Source organism: Heliangelus exortis, chromosome 9 (assembly GCF_036169615.1).
Source record: "Heliangelus exortis chromosome 9, bHelExo1.hap1, whole genome shotgun sequence".
NCBI lineage: Eukaryota > Metazoa > Chordata > Aves > Apodiformes > Trochilidae > Heliangelus > Heliangelus exortis.
Window position 1 is genome coordinate 18,036,107 of NC_092430.1, and position 21,407 is coordinate 18,057,513.

The 21,407-nt window shown below is 39.3% G+C and overlaps 1 protein-coding gene across 11 annotated transcripts in view; it reads left to right on the forward strand.

Annotated features, from left to right (window-relative positions):
* MCF2L2 (MCF.2 cell line derived transforming sequence-like 2) overlaps nucleotides 1–21,407 on the forward strand; it is a 155,704-nt gene that overhangs the window by 95,423 nt on the left and 38,874 nt on the right. For all 11 annotated transcript variants that reach the window (XM_071752549.1, XM_071752546.1, XM_071752554.1 and 8 more), the window contains exons 16-18: nucleotides 15,982–16,048; nucleotides 17,218–17,333; nucleotides 18,573–18,642. In XM_071752549.1, the coding sequence (XP_071608650.1) occupies nucleotides 15,982–16,048; nucleotides 17,218–17,333; nucleotides 18,573–18,642 (253 nt within the window). The remainder of the gene's footprint in view (nucleotides 1–15,981; nucleotides 16,049–17,217; nucleotides 17,334–18,572; nucleotides 18,643–21,407) is intronic.

The window sequence follows — 21,407 nt, forward strand, 5'->3', positions numbered from 1 at the left end:
AGGGCTGCTGCTGCTGCTGTCATTTCCTCCTCTTTCTCTCCCCACACCCTGTAGCTCCCTGTAGTCCCTTTGTATCCTTTTTACAGGGGTAGCAACTCTGCATCTAGTGTGACTTTTTTCTTTTTGTGAGATTAGCTTTGGGTTTACCTGAGTGTCAATCATTGCCAAATGCAAGGGAAGGGGCAGGATGGAGTAACTGGGAGCACGGGAAGGTGCATATTTATGACCTCATAGTTATGGAATTGATAAATTTATTTTAAAAACGCATCGAAACATTTTTGTTGATCCCCAACAAACATTAAAATTAATTTCCTGTAAATCTGCAGTATTTTCTGGTTGATTGGTTTAGATCTAATTTGCCCATCATTTTTCTAGTCCATCTTGCAACAAGGGCTGTGAGGCTTGTTAGTCGGTGTTAGTGCTCCCCACTGAATGGACTTTCTGACCCCAGTTTAGCTCTTTTCATGAGATAATGCCTGAAATCTTGTACATGGTGATGGTGTTATCAACTGTTTGTCAGTGTGATCACCTTCACAGTGATCACCTATATGCACAGCAACATATATATTGCAGCATGTGCAGTGGCAGGAGTTACACTAGTGTTAATTATGTCTAATTTTCATTCACATCTTTTACTGCTGAATAAGCTGGAAAATTGCAAAGCATTGGTGGTTTTGTACTCAGATGTGGCATAATTCATGCTTTCTGAATTAAATTCTCATGAGAATGTAAGGTCCCCTAGAGCTTATATTCAGATAGAATTAACTTCATGACCATCTCTAATGTTTGGAGTCTGAGGTATCATTTATGAAACTTAAATGAAAGAGTCAAGTTTCAGAATTTGGGAAGGCCCTAGCTATCACATATGCATGGAGAAATTCTGCATACATGCAAAATAGTCTCCAGGCATGTACACAGTCCAAAGTCATTGCTTGTCCTCTGAATATGCACATAAAGTTTGCTTTACATGCTGAGGCATCTGGCATCACTCCTGCATGCCAGCAGCCAGCTGTCACTTTGCAAGCTCACATCCTGGAGTGTGCAGCCTGTGTGTCTATGCTTGAAGGTGCTTTTACCCTGAAATGACAGGTTCCAACTGCAGATTTAGATATGATTTAAATGTAAAAGTCTTTTAAATTCAATGTATCTTAATATCTGGGTCAGACCTTCCCTCATTGTTATTGATCTAGCTAGGACTGGAACGTCACAAATTATCATAAATTAGTCTGTGCATCACTGTGTGTATGAGAATAACTAAGTATATCACTGAATCATCAGGTTGTGTGAGTAGAACAGGATAGCACTTCTGCCCTGGGTAAAGAACTAGAAGCTATTTTCAGAATGAGAATTTTGTGCCAGAGCCCTATTCTAAATGAGCAATAGCAAAATTGCACTGACATTAGGTCTGGAAATTGCTAAATTTAGTTGTGGACTTGTGTCAAAAATACTGGTAGCTCAGGGAGTGCTGCTAAAAAGCTTTGGTGTCCAAGTGCTTCTGGTAGTCATCAGAGCTGCATATGTCAGGGGAGAGAAACCGAGATCCCTGATTTTATTAGCTATTGGCCAAAGATGCAGAGCTTTTACAGGAAACAGGGATAAATCATAAAATCATAGAATGGTTTGGGTTGGAAGGGACCCAGAGATCATCTAGTCCAATCCCCTTCCCATGGGCAAGGACATCAAGTTGCTCAAAGGCCTATCAAATGTGACTTTGAACACTTCCAATAATGGGGCATCCACAACTTCTTTGTTCTTACCACTCATAAAAAATTTCTTCCGTATGTCCAATCTAAATCTACCCTCTTCCAGTTCAAAACCATTTCTCCTTGTTCTGTAATTACAGGTCTAAGTAAATGTCTCTTTTTTACAAGCCTCTGTTATATTTTAAAAGGCTGTCTTACTGGAGCCTTCTCTTTTCCAGACTGAACCATCCTAAAAGGAGGAATAAGTTTCCCTTTTTATATAGCATAAGTGAGATCCATTGCAAAGATTTCTCTGAAGTGTGTAAATGCATGATGTAAGAAATTTCATAATATAATATAATAAAAGTCTTCTATTATAATTGAGGTAAGGAGATTCTGGTGAGTGGTTGAGACATAAGTGTTACAGTAGAACCCCAACATCATGTCTTTCCAGTCTCATTTCCAGACTCATGAAAACTTCCAACTTGTAAAGGGGAAGAACTTGGAGCCTGCTTTTGAAAAGATAAATTGTGTTTTTGACTGTGTTGTTAAGCACAGAGAACTGCTTTCTTTCACCAGACTACATGAAAGAGCACTCAGTACAAGAATTTTCAAGAGTCCACTAGCCATTTCTTGTTTGCCATCATCTCTTTCGACCTTTTCAAAACCTTTGTTTTCAGAGAAGTTTCCCTGTTGGGCAGATTGGCTCCAGCACTTACAGCTCTAATTACAGCCTAAAGGGCTGGGAAGATCTTTGAAGCAAAGTGTATGCTGCCTTGTAGGGAGATCTTGCTGTTGATAGAAATGTGTGTAGAATAACAAGAGGAGACATTTTCCTACTATAGATCAGAATATTTCTGGGAACTCAGAAAATTATTGTGAAAGGGAGAAAAAAAATCTTATTGTTACAAGACAGTGGTTTATTGAATATTCTGAAGGCTACTTGGAGGCTTTTTGTCCTTGCTCTGAAAGAATCTGGGAGGTAGAGAAAAGTTGAAACAAATGCTCTCAACATGCACATGCTTTCTTACAAAATTTGTACTTAATCAAGTATCAGCAGCCACTTCTGCTATTATCTCTCATACCTGCTTCCTATTGGATGCTAAGGTTATTTTAATACTCTTCAGAAATTCCAGGAATTCCTCAGCTTGGCTTTTATGCAGTTGTTCTGCTGCCTCTTGGCTTTGGGCAGGCTTCTGGAACACAGCTGGCTACCTGCACATACTGCATGGTTGGTTTGTTATAGACACATGAGGAAATTAAGATCAGAGTTATGTTCTGTCTTGCCCTCTGTCACAGGAATGCACGTCCTCCACTTGGAAAGCTTTGGGAACTTCAGCAAGAATATAGTCAATGTGGGGCAACCTACATCATCTGTTGCATGAAAACTTGCTGAGCCCATCCTGGGCTTTACTGAAGCTCATCTCTCTCTTACCTCTTGACCCATCTCAAGGTTTATAGAGCATATGCAAATAAAGGCTGCTTTGTGTTGGCCTAGGAGTGGATGCATCTTTTCTGAAGAAGCCCAAGTGGGCTTGAAGGCTTCTATATTTGTTTAATCCATAAGTGTAGCTGTATCACCTCTCCATAAAAACCTCTCTTTGCTCTGGCACAGGGGGCTGATACTCCTTGGCCTTTCCGCATTTGCATGAAGGACACCTAGAAATCCCAGGCAGCTTAGGCACAAGTGCAGGAACAGAGGCAGTTATTCAGCCCTTTTATCACTGCCAAACTGACTGATGGGGAAAGAAATGGGAAGGCACTGGTATGATTTTATACCAACTCAGTTCAGGTGCTGCTGCTTTCTCTTTAAAGGGCAGGACAGTGACAGTCTCCAGACAAAGAAACCACTGAACAAACTAGGAGCAGTGACACTTCTCAGGGTGTAAAATTCTCCAGACTGAGCTGCCAAAGGGTACCTGTCTTCCCATACACCTTCATACCAGTTCCAATGGAATCTGTTTTTAAACCAATCTGAAGTTAAAACCATGCAGCTCCTGTATGTCAATTAGCTCATGAAGGAGTGCTGACAATTTCTATTGTTATCTCCAGCAGCACAAAGAGGATGTTACGTGTCCACATCAGGATGAAGGAGACTTGCACCCACACCGGCTGATCTAAATAATTACATGGTTTGCAGGACAGCAGCAGACAGGGCATGGCAGATGGGAGATCATTGGGTGCTCTGTAGATGGGGATAAGAGGGAGCAGTGCAACTCAATTGCAGCTGTTAAGTAATCAACTGACTTCTTGCGTTTAACAAGTTGCTCATTAACTGGGAATAAAATAACAAGGTGTGGAATATTTGTGACGTATTGGTGTTTAGAATTCTGTATTTGCTTCTGAAAATTCACTTACATTTTTCTATCTAGCAGGAATCTTCTTTCATCATATTGGCCTGAACAAGTTCTGTTCAATATAGTCTCACTTGTCTGTCAAGCAGATCCTCTGCAGGCTCTGCAAAGTTCCTGTGCATACCCAGATTATTCAATACACCAAAGATTATCTTTCTCTGTTGCCTCTATGTTTAAGGCACTGGTACCTTATTTGCATTTCTATTTATTTCAAACCTGTCTTCAAATGCTGTTTCCTGGTTAACAGCCACATGGAACAAACTAGTATGGGCAATCTTGCCTTTATGGCATCTTACCTAAATTAGAGCAAAATAATATGGCAGTGAGAATGCTATTCTTGGTAAAAATGTGTAGATTCCCTTTGTCTGTGCTGGCTTCTCCATAGTACTCTCAGGCTAGACTTACTGAATGGGTAGAGGACACCAAGAGCTCCAGCCTCTGTAATAGGTCTGCCTGATGTGGCATTTCCTCTTCCAGTCACCACTGCAACTGCACCCAGCCCAAATTCTAAACACAAACACAGAAATGAAAAACTAGACATTTCCCATGTAGGCAAGGCTTGTGTAAGACTTGTAACACCCACTGAGATTTATAAACCAAGTTTTCTATTCTTCCAGGGAAAAAAAGCAGAGGAATGGCACTCCTGGATGAGCCCAAAAATCATTCTGTCCCATTGTATTATCTTGGACATATGCCATTAGTAGCTGCTGAGAGAAAAAAACCTAAGAAATGGGTAATGTGCTTTCAGTTTCTTGCAATCTACAGTTGTGAGATTCTTGCATAAAGTGGCCCTTTGAACACATTCTCCAGCTGAAATCTACCTTACAGTTCTAAAACTCCTTTCTAAGTTTGGAATATCTTCCAACAGACAGTGTTCTCCCCATTTTTCTCTAAGTTTATAATTAAATTCTGCAAACTACACTCCAGAGATGTAGTAGAGAGGGTTGTCCAAAGCACAGCTCAGTAAATGGGTATGGGTGTTGCCAAGATCTGGTACCCAGCCACTGCTAGGTGGAGTGTGATCTTTGCAGGTGGTACCATCCTCTCCTGCCCCTCTGCCCCAGGTGACCACAGCAAAGGACTCATGACACACACACAAGAGGAAGTGTTTGCTCCTCAGCCGTGGCAGTTCACAACTTCCTGATGAGAATGCACCAAGAAGAGATTAACTACAGCAGAATATGTGTTCTATAAACACATGCTCCCATAAATTCCATTTCAGATTGTAAGGACTTTCTTTCCCTGTTTCATTCCCATTGTCATGTCCATACATGTCTTAACATCTGGTTTATTTATCCCAAATCTCACAGAATACTGATTATTAAGGACATTTAAAAGCAGGGTACAGCCCAGAGATATGCCAAAGCCCAGACAGGAGGAGCATATATAGACAGATACAGACAGATTTTTAAGCCTGGCACCATGCTGTGTCCTGTTACAAGAAAAAGTAGATTTTGCAGGATGGAATTTCCTTAGGGTCACATCTCAGGCTGAAATACAAACCCACAAAGGAACTAGGAATCAAATCCATACCCTCCCTTCCAAGTGCAACATGCACTGCTCTGGTCTGCCCTCTCCAACATAAACTCAGGGCTGTCTGTCAAATTGATTATTATTAACTTCAATGATAAAATCAATTCCTCCTTGTACCCAAATGACCTTTCAAAATCTCACAGAACAAAGCTGTCAAGAGCAGATCTGCTATGAGAATCAAATCAAACTGGAGCTCTTCTCTTCATCCAGCACTGGGCCCTTTGGGATAGTATTTGTGTTGTCAACTGCATGAGGTAAACAATAGTTTCATGTTCAGCTTCTATACCCCAATCCAAAATTACTCTGCAAGGCACAAAAGTCCTTGCAGGGACAGGATGAGGACAAGTGAGTGCCACAGGTGTGAGAGATGTCAGTTGCGCCACCTTACTGAGGTGCTCTGGAGTAAGATAATAGGGTGGTGTAGGGATCTGTACAGAACAAAGTCACATGTGCCTAAATCCTTCTCTGTCACACCAGATCAGCAAGGAAACCCACCTGATATTACACAGACTTGTAAAAAGAGGCAGTGGCCATGTATTAAGTTTACTTAGAGACTGAGCTCTCTGTGAATTCCAAGTCTAAGTAGTTCCCATTAAGCTTCTTTTAGCCTATATTTGGGTTCTTTACTTTTTCTCCCTTGTCTGTTCAAGAGTTTTGTGTTTTACCACTGTCACTTTCACTTTTATTAAAAAAGCCCTTTTTCAAATATCATTATTTCCTATTCTGTGGGGGAAAATCCATGTACTGTCAGCCTTTATCAGATATCTTGCTCAATAAGGTCAAGTGGTGTTTGGATATCATTATGTCATGTCTACAAAGGAATGGAAAACATATACCGCATGTAGAATGAAAGTGAATTCTGTCTTAAAGGTCAGGTTGAGGTTATAAAAAAGCTGTTAAATGGTTTTTGCAAAAGTCGGAAACTATTACATATCTAGAGATCTTTTACCTGCTCTATTTCCAACTTCATGAAAAAAGTGTCCAGGAAGGAAATGGCTTCCAGGACACAGGGACCCTGTGAATTTCCCACAATAGGACACGCAAAATCTAGTGTTCTTTATTTTAGAGGTCTTATCTTTTGAATTTAATCTGTAACTGCATGTTCTACTCCTTCCTAGCTAGAAACAAGTAAGAGGGTAAATCTCAACATGAGTATATCAATGACCTTACTTTAATTTTTATGCATTTGTGTGTATATATATTGGCATTTTAAAATGCAGTCAACTTAGCTTCCTTTGTGAACTGGTAAGTTTCAGTATCCACAATGACTTCAGTTTCACAGATCAGATCCATTCTTAGGCAAGTGTAGTGAAGAATTATTTCTTTCTCTCCTGTCCCCAGTTGAGGTTCTTTATGCAATTTACTTTGCTGTGGTAAATGAAAGCTCCAGCTGTCCTAGATCTACCTGACCTTAAGAAATCAGAAGGTTTGCTTTTGAATGGAGAATATTTCTATGGAAGGTCAGTCAAATTTGAGTCATTAAGTTAATTCTGTGGCCTATATGTAAACACACATAATTTCAAGCAAGGAAGTAATGCTAAGAAATTTCGTGGAAGTCTCTACAGTATAGGAGCAGATGGTTAACCTGCAATGTCTTTGTTACATGCATGTGTGTGGAGTAGCTTGTATGGATAACAGTCTGCCTAATAGGAACCCACTGCAATCTACTAAAATGTGGCCTAACACTAGTAATACTTAACAGTTACATTAGTAGTAAATTTGATCTCTAAATTATTCACCTGGTTTTTGCTTATTGATTACTCAATGCTGAGATATCACAGAGATAAATGTATCTTGATCCTCAAATAGAAATGGTGCAGCTGCAAGGTTAAAAACCTCAAATCACAAGGTGGATTAGATGGGTAGTTCACAAATATGGGCAGTTGACAAATATTTATGTAGCTACTTGGTATGTTATGGTGGCCTACAGTGAGGAGAAGCCTGCAGCATGCACACTGTCTAAAGCTGTCTAAGATTTATGTACAGAGCTGCATCCTTTCAGTGTAGATGCAGAGCTCAGATGAGAAACATCTCTTGCTTGATTTATAGTCTATTTATAATATTTGTCTCTGTAGGTGATTGAATTAATTTGCCTTTCCATTAACAACTATGTTCTGGTTCCTATAATGTAGGTCAACTAATTAAAATATATAAAAATATTTCCCCAAGGTCACTGGTTTTGGGAACAATGAATGTGGGACAATTCCTTGTATAGATAATTTCAGAAGAAACAAAGTATTATAAATGGTGAAATGTATTTCTAACAAAGATATGGTTCTTCTGCTCAGAAGAACTTCCATAATAATTTTAGCAAATCCATTTGACATTGTAGCAAAATAGGATCACCTAGGCAGGTAATTACAGTATCGGGCCACTAATTTTCAGTTGAGATGAAATGCCTAAATCCCTTATGTGTCTCAAAGTTGGGTAGTTGGGGTTCATTTGCAGCCATGAAATGTACTTCAAGAACAATCGTTTTTTTCAAGACGTTGCTTTCTTTCAGTTAAAAAAAAAAAAAAAAAAAAAAAAAAAGGGATATTTCTCAGAGAAATAAGAACTGTTTACTGTATCAACTAACAAATATAAAATTCCATTCAAACAATGTTCTGACGTCCAAAATGATCTTTTGTTCCACTTTAGGAGGTAAAGTACAGCAACTGACTCATTACTTAATTTAACTTGAGCTGTTGCACAATCTCGGCTGTACTTTTCAACTGAAGAAAGTGCTTTTAACACTGTGAGAAATGAAAAAAAATTTCTTCTAACAAGCAATTAAGTAGGTGGAATGGAAGTTTCCTCCATGCAACAGCTGACGTGCTGTCATTTCTTTTGATTCTCTAGCACAGAGATAATTCTGATATTTTAAGATTACACCAGTCTTAGAATTTCTTGTCACAATTTCTAATTCAAAACTGGATGTGCTATTTATTTTTTATTCTGTTTCCACTGGGACAGTGAGATTTTTACCATTTAATTCCTGCAAAGGTGATACCATTACAAAAGATCCAATTTTGTTGTATTTTATGTACATTCAGAAATAGAAATTTGACAATCCTTAAGACTATTCATAGTGCTGGGACAAGGAGGTCTTAAATATTGCGCTCATTTTTTTCAATTTCACTTTTCATATCCAACTCTATCCAATGTTGATATTTATTCTACGCATAGGTATCTGTTGCACTGCACACAGTTGTTCAGTCCTTTCTCTCATTTTGAAGCTTCTGGTATTAAAAGAGCCAGTATTTTCAATTTAAGTAGATCTATATCTAAATTATGTATATTTATAAAAGTTGCATTTCTTTTATTTGTATTATTTTAATAAATTCCCCTTACAATTTTACTCTTGCACACAAGATATTTTCATCTTCCAGACATTGTGTGTTTTTGCAAGACAGATCTGGTATACCCATACCCACAAGTGCCACTTTTGCTGGCCCCACATCAATCATACAGACAGGTTTTAAGCAGCATAAAAACTTTGGAGTCCCACTTATGATTTATTGATATTGTGTTGCTTTTTGTTTGTTTGGTTGGTTTGGTTTGGTTTGTTTTCATTCAGAAAAGCTATAGTTTAATTCTATTTGATGTCTCCAATTTCTCCTCTGAGAATAAACTCCATATCAGGACAGACACCTGTGTTAGCAAATCCTGACATAGAAACAAGATCTGTGAATGGAAGTGATCCCATGAGTTGGTTAGAAAGGCAGCACAGCTATGGAAACAAAAATTCTGAAATACTTTTATGTTGCCATCTGAGCAAATTGCACAAACAGTAACTGTATAAGTAAAAAGCCATTGTGATTTATCCAGAGGATACATTAATAGGTTGTGGTAATCTCTAAGATACTATTTCTGCTAAGTGTTTTACTATATTTGATAAAATGTTTTAAGGTAGCATGTATCACAGCAGAGTTGTCTGACTCTGCCCTTACCAGAATTATTATGATATAGACCTGTATAATGACCTGGCACACTTAGGGAGCTTGGCCAGCCTATCACTTGTGTTACCTTTTTCTTCTGTTATTAAGGAAGGAAGGAGGAAGAGTTATTAATATGTAATGGGCTGGTACATGTCTTCTTTATGGTCACTGTTGTGAGGACTCTCCTAGTGTCTCCTAGTGTTACCCATTACCAGAAGGAGCCAGCTCATACAAATACCTATTGACAAAATTTTGTTGTGACAAGGCAAGGCAGTGCAGGATTAGTTTATACTTTGTTAGAAACATTGCTAGTTGCTATTTGTAAAGTCTAAGGCAATATAAATAGCTACATGTGGTCTGAAGTCAGGACACGCAGTGACAGAGAAATGCATGGCTATGGATCGTGCTAATAAATACCAGCATTTATCTCAATTTCAAGATTTTATGACCATGACTTATGAACTAAGTCTCTTCCTGATGCTTCGCTGTCTTTTGCAGCTCCTGCATTCTCACCCCTGTTTAGGAGAATCTCTTACACATTAAATTTTCTCCTTCACTTCAGCATGGCATCACTAACTTGCCAGAGCTCAGAGAGAGCACTACTGATGAAGTAGAAACAGATTTCCTATTACTTTCTTACCATCCTTATTGTGCTGGCACTGCAATGCCTCTCAAAGCTGGGAGCCATTTCAGGTGGAATCTGGCTCAATGTGTGAGATCCTGGTCGTGCTCCAGGGTCACAGGATATCATGGTTTCCAGGCAAGAATAATCTGCCCAAAGGAAACTGATGTGAAATCACGCCTGTGGAAGTGTGTAGTTCATGCAGTTTAACAGTTTCTCATAACAAGAAGTTTCCTTTGCTGGAGGAACATCTGACAACACCACATCAGTTACGGTCGCAGCAAAGGCCCTGCCATACTGACTGTTTCCCAGGTTAGTAGTTGCTGAGCCCTTTTTGCGAGGACACACAGTAAATGCCCTCCACAAAGGAAAGCTGTCCTTGCTCTCCTGAACAAGGAGATCAAATCACTATTTCCACACCAGGAAAGAGAATGGGGAAGGTATTCTTGTGACCAGGTTGTTCCATGTTTGGAACTTTTCTAATCTGGTGAGTATCTTTATTTCTCTGGATAAAGTATGGGGAAGGAGCAAGTATACTCCAGTGGGAAGAGGGTTGGTGGCAACAAGGATGCCTACAGGTTGGATCTTAGGATCAGACTCCATGGAAACATTAGACCTTCAAGTCAGATGCCTAATCCTTCACCATCCATGCCAAGATGGCCAGCTTACTGGGGATGATCCTGATGAAGGACTATCCTTGTGAGAACTGCTCATAAACTTCAGCCAACTCAGAGTTTTGTTGTCTTTGGCCTGCTGCCATCCAAACCTCATATTCTTGTAAACTGCCTGTGAAATAAAGGAATGCGGAAGATCTCCCCCCCTTTACCTCACACATGCCAGTTACACCGTTTTTTATTTCCACTTTCTAGTCACTGAGGGGAGTGTTTGGGTCTTTCCTGTAACCATGAGTCCAAAGTTGAGGCTGCAAACCCCTTGTGTTCTGAAATTACCTCAGAATTCTGTCAGGCACAGCCAGCTGCAACGGGCCTGCTGATAGGGTGCAGGTTCTACTATTTACTGGCTGAACTGTGAACAGTCCTTTAATACTAAGGGCAAAATTTCAAGTGTTTCCTCCTGGCTCCATCTCCTGTTTTCACATTTTCTCTGTGAAGGGGAAAGCAAATACAAAAGCAGGTGAGATGGCAGATATATTTGTGCTTCCTGTGCTGCTGCCTCCAAGGGAGTAGAGGGCTGATTAAGGCTGATGGGCTCTGTGTGTGGAGGCTGAAGAAAAGGCCTCAGAAGCTGGTAGAAATGAAACTGCTATGTTGTCTAAGCTGAATGAACTGTGAGCTAACTTTAAAACTCTAAATACAGGAAGGGCCTGTGTCTCTGCTCTGCCATTTATTAGCTTATATTGTTCATTTTTCCCATATGCTTTTTCAGTCCTTTTCTGTCTCACCTTTTGTTTCATTTCTGATATTATTGTCAGAAACACCAGGTAGAACCCTGGTGCCTGCACTTTCTTCTTAGTGGTTAGAAAGACAATGGATTAGCTGCATTTATCTTAATTTCTTATCTACAGTTCAATGTCCTTTCTCTCTAGAAACAACGTATGCCTGGGTTTGCAATATTAATTTTGTTCAAACTTTGGAAAATATAAAGAGGACTTACAGTGCAGAGGGTCACCAGAAATTAATTCTAACCTTGCTTGTTGAGACCATCCAAGGGAAAAAGGCACTTGGTAGGTCTGTGTGTGACAATAGTCATGTCAATTGCTGCATCATATTTTCCTTAAACATGATGCTCTCAGCAGGTGCATGCTGACTTATCCTCACTGCCCCATGATATCCTAAAAGAAGATATCATATGTTAGCCCTCAGGGCTTGATGTGGATCAAATTAGCTCACTATGAGTTTTGTAGGCTGTTAGACTATTTCAAATGCCATTAAATCCTTTGTGCCATATGGGGAGCCCTCTACTTCAACATTTACCAACCTAGCACACTCACACAGTGAGAGTAAAAGTATCTACTTTATACCCTCTCAAGGTCAATGCTTTCCCCCACAGCAGCAAGACATGTTTATGTAGCTCTTTAATTTACTGTTCTTAAATTGCATCTTTGTCAGGGCATTTCCAAGGTTTGTGGAAGGCACTTGACCAAGCACACAGCTCTATATTGTTAGCAGTTTGACAAGGGAGTGATTCATGTGCAGCAACCTTTAATGTTTGAGATTTTGCTGCTGTGGTTATTATTTAGAGAACATTGCAGGTAAGTCACTGTGGAAGCATTGGTGCTAAGGAAGGTTCTTTTCTGATGGGTTTGTGCTGACAAAAAATTTGTGCTTACAAAAAATTATTATCCTTTATGTACAGACTCAGGTTTAGAGATATGATGCTCTTGGACTCTAATGGGAGCTAAAGGAATACTGTCATGATGTCTCTGTTTCATTGCCATTGAAACAGAAATTGAAAATTGCTGCTTGCAAGGAGTAAAGGGGTTGGTTAGGCAAGTTTTTCATAACCCTTAAAAAACTAATGCATTTTACTCCCAGTGTAAATCTACATATAGAACAAATCTTCTGAAAGAATTGTGTTAGATTTTATGACAACCCATAACTAAAGTGGTTGTATCTTAAGAGTTCCTCAGAACTTCCTCTAATAAAACACTCCTCATACATGATTTGTTTTAATGCCATGAATAGACCATGCTTCCAAACAGTATCAGGATTAGTATATCAATTTTTTAAAGTTTTATTACAATGGGGATTCAAGACCTGATTTTAAACTAGGATTCAGAAAAGATTAAAATAATACAATTTTGCGTAGTGTGGTCTACGAAAAGAACCATTATTATAAACATCCTTTGCCTTTGAAGAGTGCTAAAAGTTAAAGTATTTCTATATATCATTGCAAAGACCATAGATGCATGCACGGGAAGGATATATGCACAGTTTCTATGGCCACATTGTTGTACCAATGCAAATATGAGGTTTGCATAGGAAATCATATTTGCATGTGTCTCTTTTATCGTTTCTACTATTAGCTGCCTACCTGGACAACTGAATCTCCAATTTTCTCTACTTAAGGTGATAGCCAGTGAAAAATGCAATTTGAACTGCTTAGTTTGAAATAGGTACTCACCACCAAACATCTGTGTGTTTCAAAAAGTTTCTGCCACTACTGTTTGTGTTGTAGCTTGATAACCATTAGTGGCTTGAGCTTGATGAGGTATGTTAGTTCAGTTTGACAGCCAACCTAATTTTTTGACTCCAGATACAAGTTGTGCATTGTCCTCCTGGTTTCTTTTCAGCTCTGCAAGTGGTTGTGATGGTAGAACAGTGGCAATCTGCTTGTCCTGCTTTCCATCTGTCCCATGCAATAACTTAAATAGCTGTTAAAAGGATAGACATATTTAACCATAAAAGTTTTATTTGTTTCAGTCATCTGTAAAAGCAAGTGCTAATGTTTGTAAGTTGTTTTTTTTTTTTTTTTTTTTGACAAATGGGCCCTTTGGCCATTGACTGTGCAATTCTCATGAAGGTGAATTGAAATGGTGTATGTAGCTATCTCACAAGGAGTAATCTAGTTCTCTGAGCATGCCCCAACCATATTTTATAGCTCAAAGGTGTGCAGATTCAGGGAAATGTGGACAGAACTCTTGTACAGGGTGAAGTCCAACAAGGCTTGGCTCTATGAGCTCTTGCATAGTACTGCAGAATCCCTTTGCACTCGTCTTTGCTCAGTAGTATTGCTTGGTCATGAAGGGTGATAACACTTTTTTTGTCACCTGCTAGATGAGGCTTTCCTGTGCAAAAATACCTCAATTTGACATCCATGTGGGAGTCAGTACTCCTGGAGTGTGCGGGGTACAGCCCTGACCCATTTCCCTACCTTGTACCAGACACTGCAATTTTGTCTTTCCTTAAGGCATTAAGGCAAGACACCTATGAAATCCTAGCTATGTTATAACAGATTTTGAAATAGTACAGGTGAGTTGAAAGTAAAGGCCTAGTTTTCTCAGTAGCTATAGAGTTTCCCAAGTAGGGTCTATAAAGCAGCAATAGCCTATGAGACCAGAAAAAGGTCTGCACCTAGCCTGCAGAGTTATATTGCCTTGGAAAAGACTAGGTGTATCTGGAGCAAATAAATGAATCTGTTTTAGTAACCCAGTAAGCTTTCAGTCAATGCTTTTTGCATTTTGCTGCCTGAAATGTATTTTACTTTCAAATGCCTCTCTATCCCATTTAAAGGAGGCTTTATCAGAAGTGTGACTGACTTATTAACCACAAAAAGGGCATCCTAAAAGATGTGGAGGATGACTAAATCCCTTTCCAGTTGATGCAATGGTGTACATGTGGTTCATGATATAAAGGGCTAATGGGGTCTGGCTGATTCCATGAATGTTGCGTGATATATAAAATCCCTTTATATAACCAGGCATAGTCAGAACAAAATTCCCAGCAGGAGTGATAGAAGTCACTTTCCTTTCTTTATAAAATTTTCCTTCAGAAAGCAGACTTGAGATGCTGCAAGCTTTTGGCACTAGGCATCAGAGGAGCATATTTCTATCTCCATCGGTCTCTTGGAGAGCTCTTTACCAAAATACCAGAAATCTGTATTTTTTTGTATAAAAAACCAAACATGGTTCCAGTACATTTACTCTGGAGGTTACCCTCCAGACACACCAGGATATAGTTGGCTGGCCAATGGCATGTTGGGCAAGTGCATTTCCTGGTGAACACCTGGGATTAATGGTACCAATTGTATACATAAAGTGGCAGGTAGCTTCTGAGGTAGAGGGGTCTCCACGTGTAAGGTATTTTTCCTCTTTCTAAGCATTACTGCTTTCATTCTTGCACTAACGTATGTACAAGGAGATATTGGACAAATGCATGTGCTGGCACTGATGCCAATAGTTGCCTGCACTTTACTACTATCAGGCTGTGTGCTGCTTCTGACTGCCCATACTCCAGTTCCTCTGGACATGCCTCCCTCGTGTCCTTCTGTGTTTCTGCTTGATGTAGCTCTGTGGTTACAGACTCTTGTAAAGCATGGACCAGGAAAGGCACACCAGGCTTTAGTCCTATTCCACTTAGAGAATCTGCTTAGACCTCTGGAAGAGATGTGTGGAAAATCATATTCATAAAAGTATTAAAGATAACTTTTTCTTCAGAATATGGGACAACTGGTGCATTAAAAAAGAAAAAAAACAAAACCAAAACAAAAAGTTGAGAGGTTTAATGTAATTTTATTTTAAGATCTAATTAGTCATTTGTAAAAAATTAATTGGTTACAGTCATATTTCTGTGAAATAGATCAGGAATATTCAAGATACATGTCTCCAAGTTACCTAGAAGCATTGAACCAATATCAGAAATTAGAAGTCCAAAGTATAGCATAAATATTTTACTCTGATTTACTTAAATGTTGTCAGTGTTTCAACATCATCCTGTTGCCTGTTTTTACAAAGTATTAAAGAATAGAAGCAGAATCGCCAATTTTATTTTAGTAAGCAAAACATAAATGTAACATGGGCCTTGGGAAATATAATCTTCTCTTAATGAGTATTGTTAGCTATTATTAGAAGAGGAAACTTTTTTTTTCCTCTTCTGAGGCATTTTTAATCTTTTATTCATATTTATAGGTACAGAAATAACAGAAGCAAACAAGATGAAGAACTGAGAGAAAATAATAGAGATGAGCTGAGAGAAATAGTAGTTCAAGGGATGTTTAGGACTTGTAAGCTTATCAACAAGGCACAATATTGAAATATGGAAAAATAACCTTCAGAGATGTTACTAGAAGGTGTTTTTTTGTGTAATCAGATGCACAAACAGGAATATACAGGGAAAACCATTTTTCTTTCATGTGTTCTCTGTTGAAGTGTTGGTAGAAACTATAACTTTCCACCTTTCTTCTTTTTTTAGCCACATAATCAATGAGCTGATAGAAACAGAACGGGTTTATGTTGAAGAACTTCAAAGTATAATAGAGGTAAGAAATTCTTCTGTGATAATTTCTTGTGCTTAACCTCTAATTCCTCACTGCAGGTGTACATCCTCCATGGGCTGAGCATTCTCACCTCCCACCTTGTGTTTAGAGTAGGACAGAATCTGTTAGCAAGATAGCTCAGCCTTGGAGATGGAAAATGAGAAGGATGTTTTGAACGTCTTTCCTCAGGGCTTAAAGGAAGAGGCACCTTTTCTGACCCCAGCCCACAGAATGATTCTGTATGGTTCTCAAATTACAGAGAGAGGAATAATTAATAATGTGCCTTTTCAAAATATCAATAGGCTTTAGAAATAGCACCCTTCATTTCCATGGGCCAAACACTAAATTCTGTGAATATAGGCTTAGAAAATGACTGAGAAAAAAGAAGGCCTTCTTCCCCCTCATTTTTATTGTCCCATGTAGTTTCTGAGCACAGAAAAGAGCAGCTTACACCAGAAATACAATTTTTGAGCTTTTGAAACTCACAGCATGCTGGCGTACTCTGTCTTTGGCCTCCTCCAGTCTGTAGGAGGATGAAAGCTGAGTAGGGCTCAATGCTTGTATTTGGGTGGGATTTGAAGGACTGGGTAGGTTTTTTTTTTAAAAGACCTTGTGGTTGCTCCATTATTTGATTTGATCTGTGGGAGCTGACAGCTCTGGTAATTAATAAATTACTCTCGAGTTTAAAATCTGCATGCAGAATGTTCCTCTCTCAAAGTTTTTATTGAAGAAACACAATCCAGTTTCTTCAAGAAACAGACAAATAATGAGGCCAGATACCACAGTTCAACAAATAAATCCAAGCTAACTTTTACAGAGAAGCTGTATAACAGAAAGATATGTGGCTATCAAATTTAGCAGTTTCCATCCCTACATGACCAAAATCACATTTCAATCTGATGGACATACATTTCTCCTTTTGGTTAATCCAGTAATCTATCTAATTGTGGTTAAAAATGTTTTTACAGAGCCATCAGGGGTAAAAGCTCTGGGAAAAATTAGAAACATGTAATTCATGGGAGCAACAAAGAAGCTGGCATAGGAGAAGCCTTTGTATGATGTGCTGGGAACAAAAAGCACAAAGGCTTTGGGGCTTTTCAGTGTCTCAGGCATCATACTTCTTCCCGGGTAAAAATGCCTGGTTTTATTTTATTTTTCACTCTTCTCTGCAGGGGTATGCTTCAGCAATGGACAATCCCAATTTAGCACATCTGATTCCATCTGCACTCCAGAACAAGAAGGAAATTCTTTTTGGGAACCTCCCAGAAATCTACGAATTTCACAACAGGCACGTGGGAACTGGCGGTTGTCCCATGCCCTCGGGTGCTGCTGTCATTTCTACTCCCTTTATGTGGGGTTCTTTGTCTTACTGACATACACAGGCAGGAAAACTCATCCTCACTTTGCCTCTGTGTGTGTCCTATAAAACCTTTGTGTCAAGAGCACTTCTGACATCATCAGAATTTTACTTATTTATTTATTTATTTCTGAAAGATTCCACCCCTTTGTGCATTTACTAGTGATTTCTCCTGGCATTTTCCATTTTGAATGTCCCTCATGGCAAGTATTTTACCACCTCCCTTGGTACACTGCTAGATGTCACAGGAGTGAATCCTGATATTCTTTCTCTGGTGAGACTCCTCTGAGGAAGTTTTCTTGGTGTTCAGCTTATTTTCCTGTCCTTGTTGTCACACCAGAACACATGATATATTTGATAGCACATTTCTTAAGAGATTTTTCCCTTCACATGATCATAAACCTTTTCAGAAGCCTTGTCCACAATATGGACAAGGTGATCTAGTGCCTATAACTAGAGAATACCAAGTATCGACAAGATTAACCTCTTGTTACTTTTGTAAATTCTGTAAATTTCCTGGGTACCTTGATTAAGTAAAACTGGCTGTAGCCGAAGTAATAACTTAGGAATATTTTTGGATAATAATTGCCTGTAAGATGTAACAAACAGTTGAACAAAATAAGATAAAAAATCCCTCCTCTTCAGGGTTAAATGTTATTCCAGAGTAGCTGATACACAGTCAAAAAATTCTTTTCCATTTTACCTATTATTTTGAAAGAATGTCTTCCATTTGGAGAATGATATTCACCTGCTTTTGCAAGCCAGGTCTTTCTTTCCCTAAAGGCATGGTGTATTGACTGCCACTGCAGAAACCTTTGGACTACATCCCATAGTTTCATTGCTGGCTGATCAAGCAACTGCACCTGACTGAGCTTTTCTGTCTTTTCTGATTCTGAAAAATCCTCATAACCAAGTGGGAAGCGGGTGTTGGGGCTACATATTGGCAACAAATCTCAACAGCCAGAGCAATCAGATGTGTCAGATGCTTGTGAGAAGATGAAAACATGATATTATTCGTGACTCAGGCAGTCAGCTGTGAACCACATCCCACTTGTCTAAAATATATATATATATATATATATCTCTGTGTGCATCCAGGTTTACACAGAAGCCAGCACACCGTGTGAGTGGAATGTTACATTATTTCTTGCTTTCCTTTCTCCCTCTCAGGATTTTCCTTAAGGAGTTAGAAAACTGCATTGAAAACCCTGAACTTCTTGCCCGATGCTTTTTGAAAAGAGTAAGTAAATCCTTTTGCAGGTTTGTATGAGTATCTATGGTCTTACCCTACAGTACTTATAGATTTACTCCTACTCTTTCACTCTGATTGCTTTTGTGAACAAGGAAACCTCAAATAAACAGATATTTACAAATTAAGCCACAGTAAGCAAGAGCGTATTCCAAAATCTGAACTTTGACTTGGTTACTGACAGGACTGTATCTGTTATCAGTGTTTCACTAATGAATTTTAAGCCCTGGTTTAAAAAAATAAAATTGGTCATCCAAATGTTTAGCTTTTCATATCACACAAATCTATACCAGTAGTCTGATGTATCCCAAACACGATCCCACTGTAAATAAGAAGAGAATGGTATAAAACAGATTGCTCTGCGTGCAGAGAGTGTATCCTGTATACCTTATCTCTCTTTTCCTTGCACCACTCAGGAGACTCACTCCTCTAGAACTGGTCCAGCAGAGTCTACCACCTTCCTTACTGCCAGCTGGCCCCATTAGACTCAATGAGGTCAATTCCTTTACTATTACACATAATTCAATGAGCAATTGGGATTCTCCCCACTTTTCTGAAGCAGTAAAGGTTAGCTTTTTGTTTAAAAGTTTAGTGAGGTCAGCTCATTGGAAAGCCCAAAGCCAACAGGCAGTGGTGGCTTTGATCAGGTGCATGTGTCTTGGCTTCCTGTGGCTTTTAGTGCCAGGTTCTGCAGCTTTCTCCTCCCAGTCATGTCCCACCCCCAACACCCCTCCCAATTAGTATGACTGTTTTTTCTTTTTCTTGCAACATAACAAAAGATGCTTGTTTACATAGCACTCATTCAGAGGCCCTATTAGTAAGAGCCTCTTGGCCTTGGAGAGTTGCAGCCATTTTCATACTCTAATAAAACTGTTTGAAACAGACCCTGTGTTTTGCATGGGAAATGGAAGAGACATGAGAAATGGGAAAATCTGTCCTCTCCTCTGTAGTCAAAGATAACCTTCTGCTTCCATTGTATACATCTAGCACTTGCTGCTTTTCCAGGGTACCTGTTGAACCTTCTTTTCAACAAGGTTCTGTATGAAACACAGACAGATTTGGATGAAATATATGTACCCTAGCTGCCAGATGTGTTGAGCACTGCTACATCTATAAGATTTCTGTGGGAGTTAGGTACACATGATATTTCCAAAGGGTAGCCCCCAAATTTACAAACAGGTCAGTCTGAAGAACATCATACAAGGATAAATACGACTATAAATCCACTGAATAATTTTCTGTTTAACAGCCAGCATTTAGAGCTTGAGTAAATGACACTACTAAGGAAAATGTTGTTCTCCTAAGATTCAGATGCTGAGCAGGAAAATATTGTGGTGAAATCATTATGCAAAACAGGATAAACAGTCTTTGAAGAATGCAGACCTTTGAAATCCAAGAAATATAAAATATTCTTTATGTTGCAAATATCCCTGGATTTGGAGTTAAAGAGAAATTACTGATACAGAATTGATCATGTAATTCTGCAGAATGTTCAAATTTCATGTTTAAATACTGTAACCTCTCTCTCTCTTTAAAAACAGCTGTTGAGCCATTTTTTCTCACTATTCTATCAGTATGAAATCTGCAGCACTAAAGCAATGGTTCAGCTGTGAAGTGAAAGAAAGTCAGCCTCTGTCACCTTGGCTTACCAGTTTCTATGGTAGTCAAACAGCACTAAACCTAGTGAATAAGAGCTTAACTCATGCATTTCCTTTCTCCGTTTCAAATTTTATGCTAAGAAAGCAAAAGCATCTCTCCTGAGATGTCTTTTCTCACACAGTAGCACCTTTGATTCAAGAACTTGCCCTTATGTTCTGTTTTTAGAAAAAGCCACAAAAAGTCCAGAAATTTGCTGTTTCTGTTGGACTGCCCTTAGGATGCACAAACAAAAGCCTGCTTGTGTGTTTGTGTTCCCCATGATTTGGCAGTTTTTTATGTCTTCCTGATGAGCAGAGGTTTCTGGCTTGCCCTGTGAGTTATGGCTGTGCTTGCTTTGGCATGGGGGAAACTGAAATGGCTGGTGTTCAAGGTGATGCTGAATTCTGGGAGGAAACTCACATGATTGCAGATTCCCTTTTCCATTTCTCCTTCTTTGTATGGGTGCAACCATCCTGCCACAACATCGTGGTGGTCCTGTTATTAGAAACAGGCTGATTTCTAGATTCATACTTGAAGAATATTACCCTATCTGATCACACTGAGACTTTTCAACCCTGATTCCAGAGCTGCCTGAAAGCATCTCGAGACACGCTATTGCCAGAGTCCCTTCCAGCCCCTGCCAGTCATTCCTCTGCCATCTCCACACACACTCTCCCGTGTGCACCAGTACCACCTGGTCAGCAGTACCCATGGATGTCAATCCTTCTCAGGTGACAGCAGAAACAGTCTGTGATGTCCCAGCCTATTTCTCCTTTCTGGCTTCTCTACTGTAATACAGTAGCATATTCAGGCAGAAGATGAGGCAGAAACACCCCTCTTGTCCTCCCTCCCACTTTGCCTGACCTTATTAGGGCATGATCTTCATATGAACTAAATTACATGCAAATCAGCTCAGCTTTGCCCACATGGAAGCTTTTATACAATCACTGATATGTGTGGCCTTGCCTAGAGCTCTGCATAGCAAGGACTTTACAGGTGCTCAAAGTGGGGATATGTAGTCAATGCCTTGCAGTATGGGTCTTCTAGTGCCTTATCGGAAACACTTGTGGGCTGATCTGCTACCCACAGGGCTGGGAAGAAGCAAATCTTACCCAGAC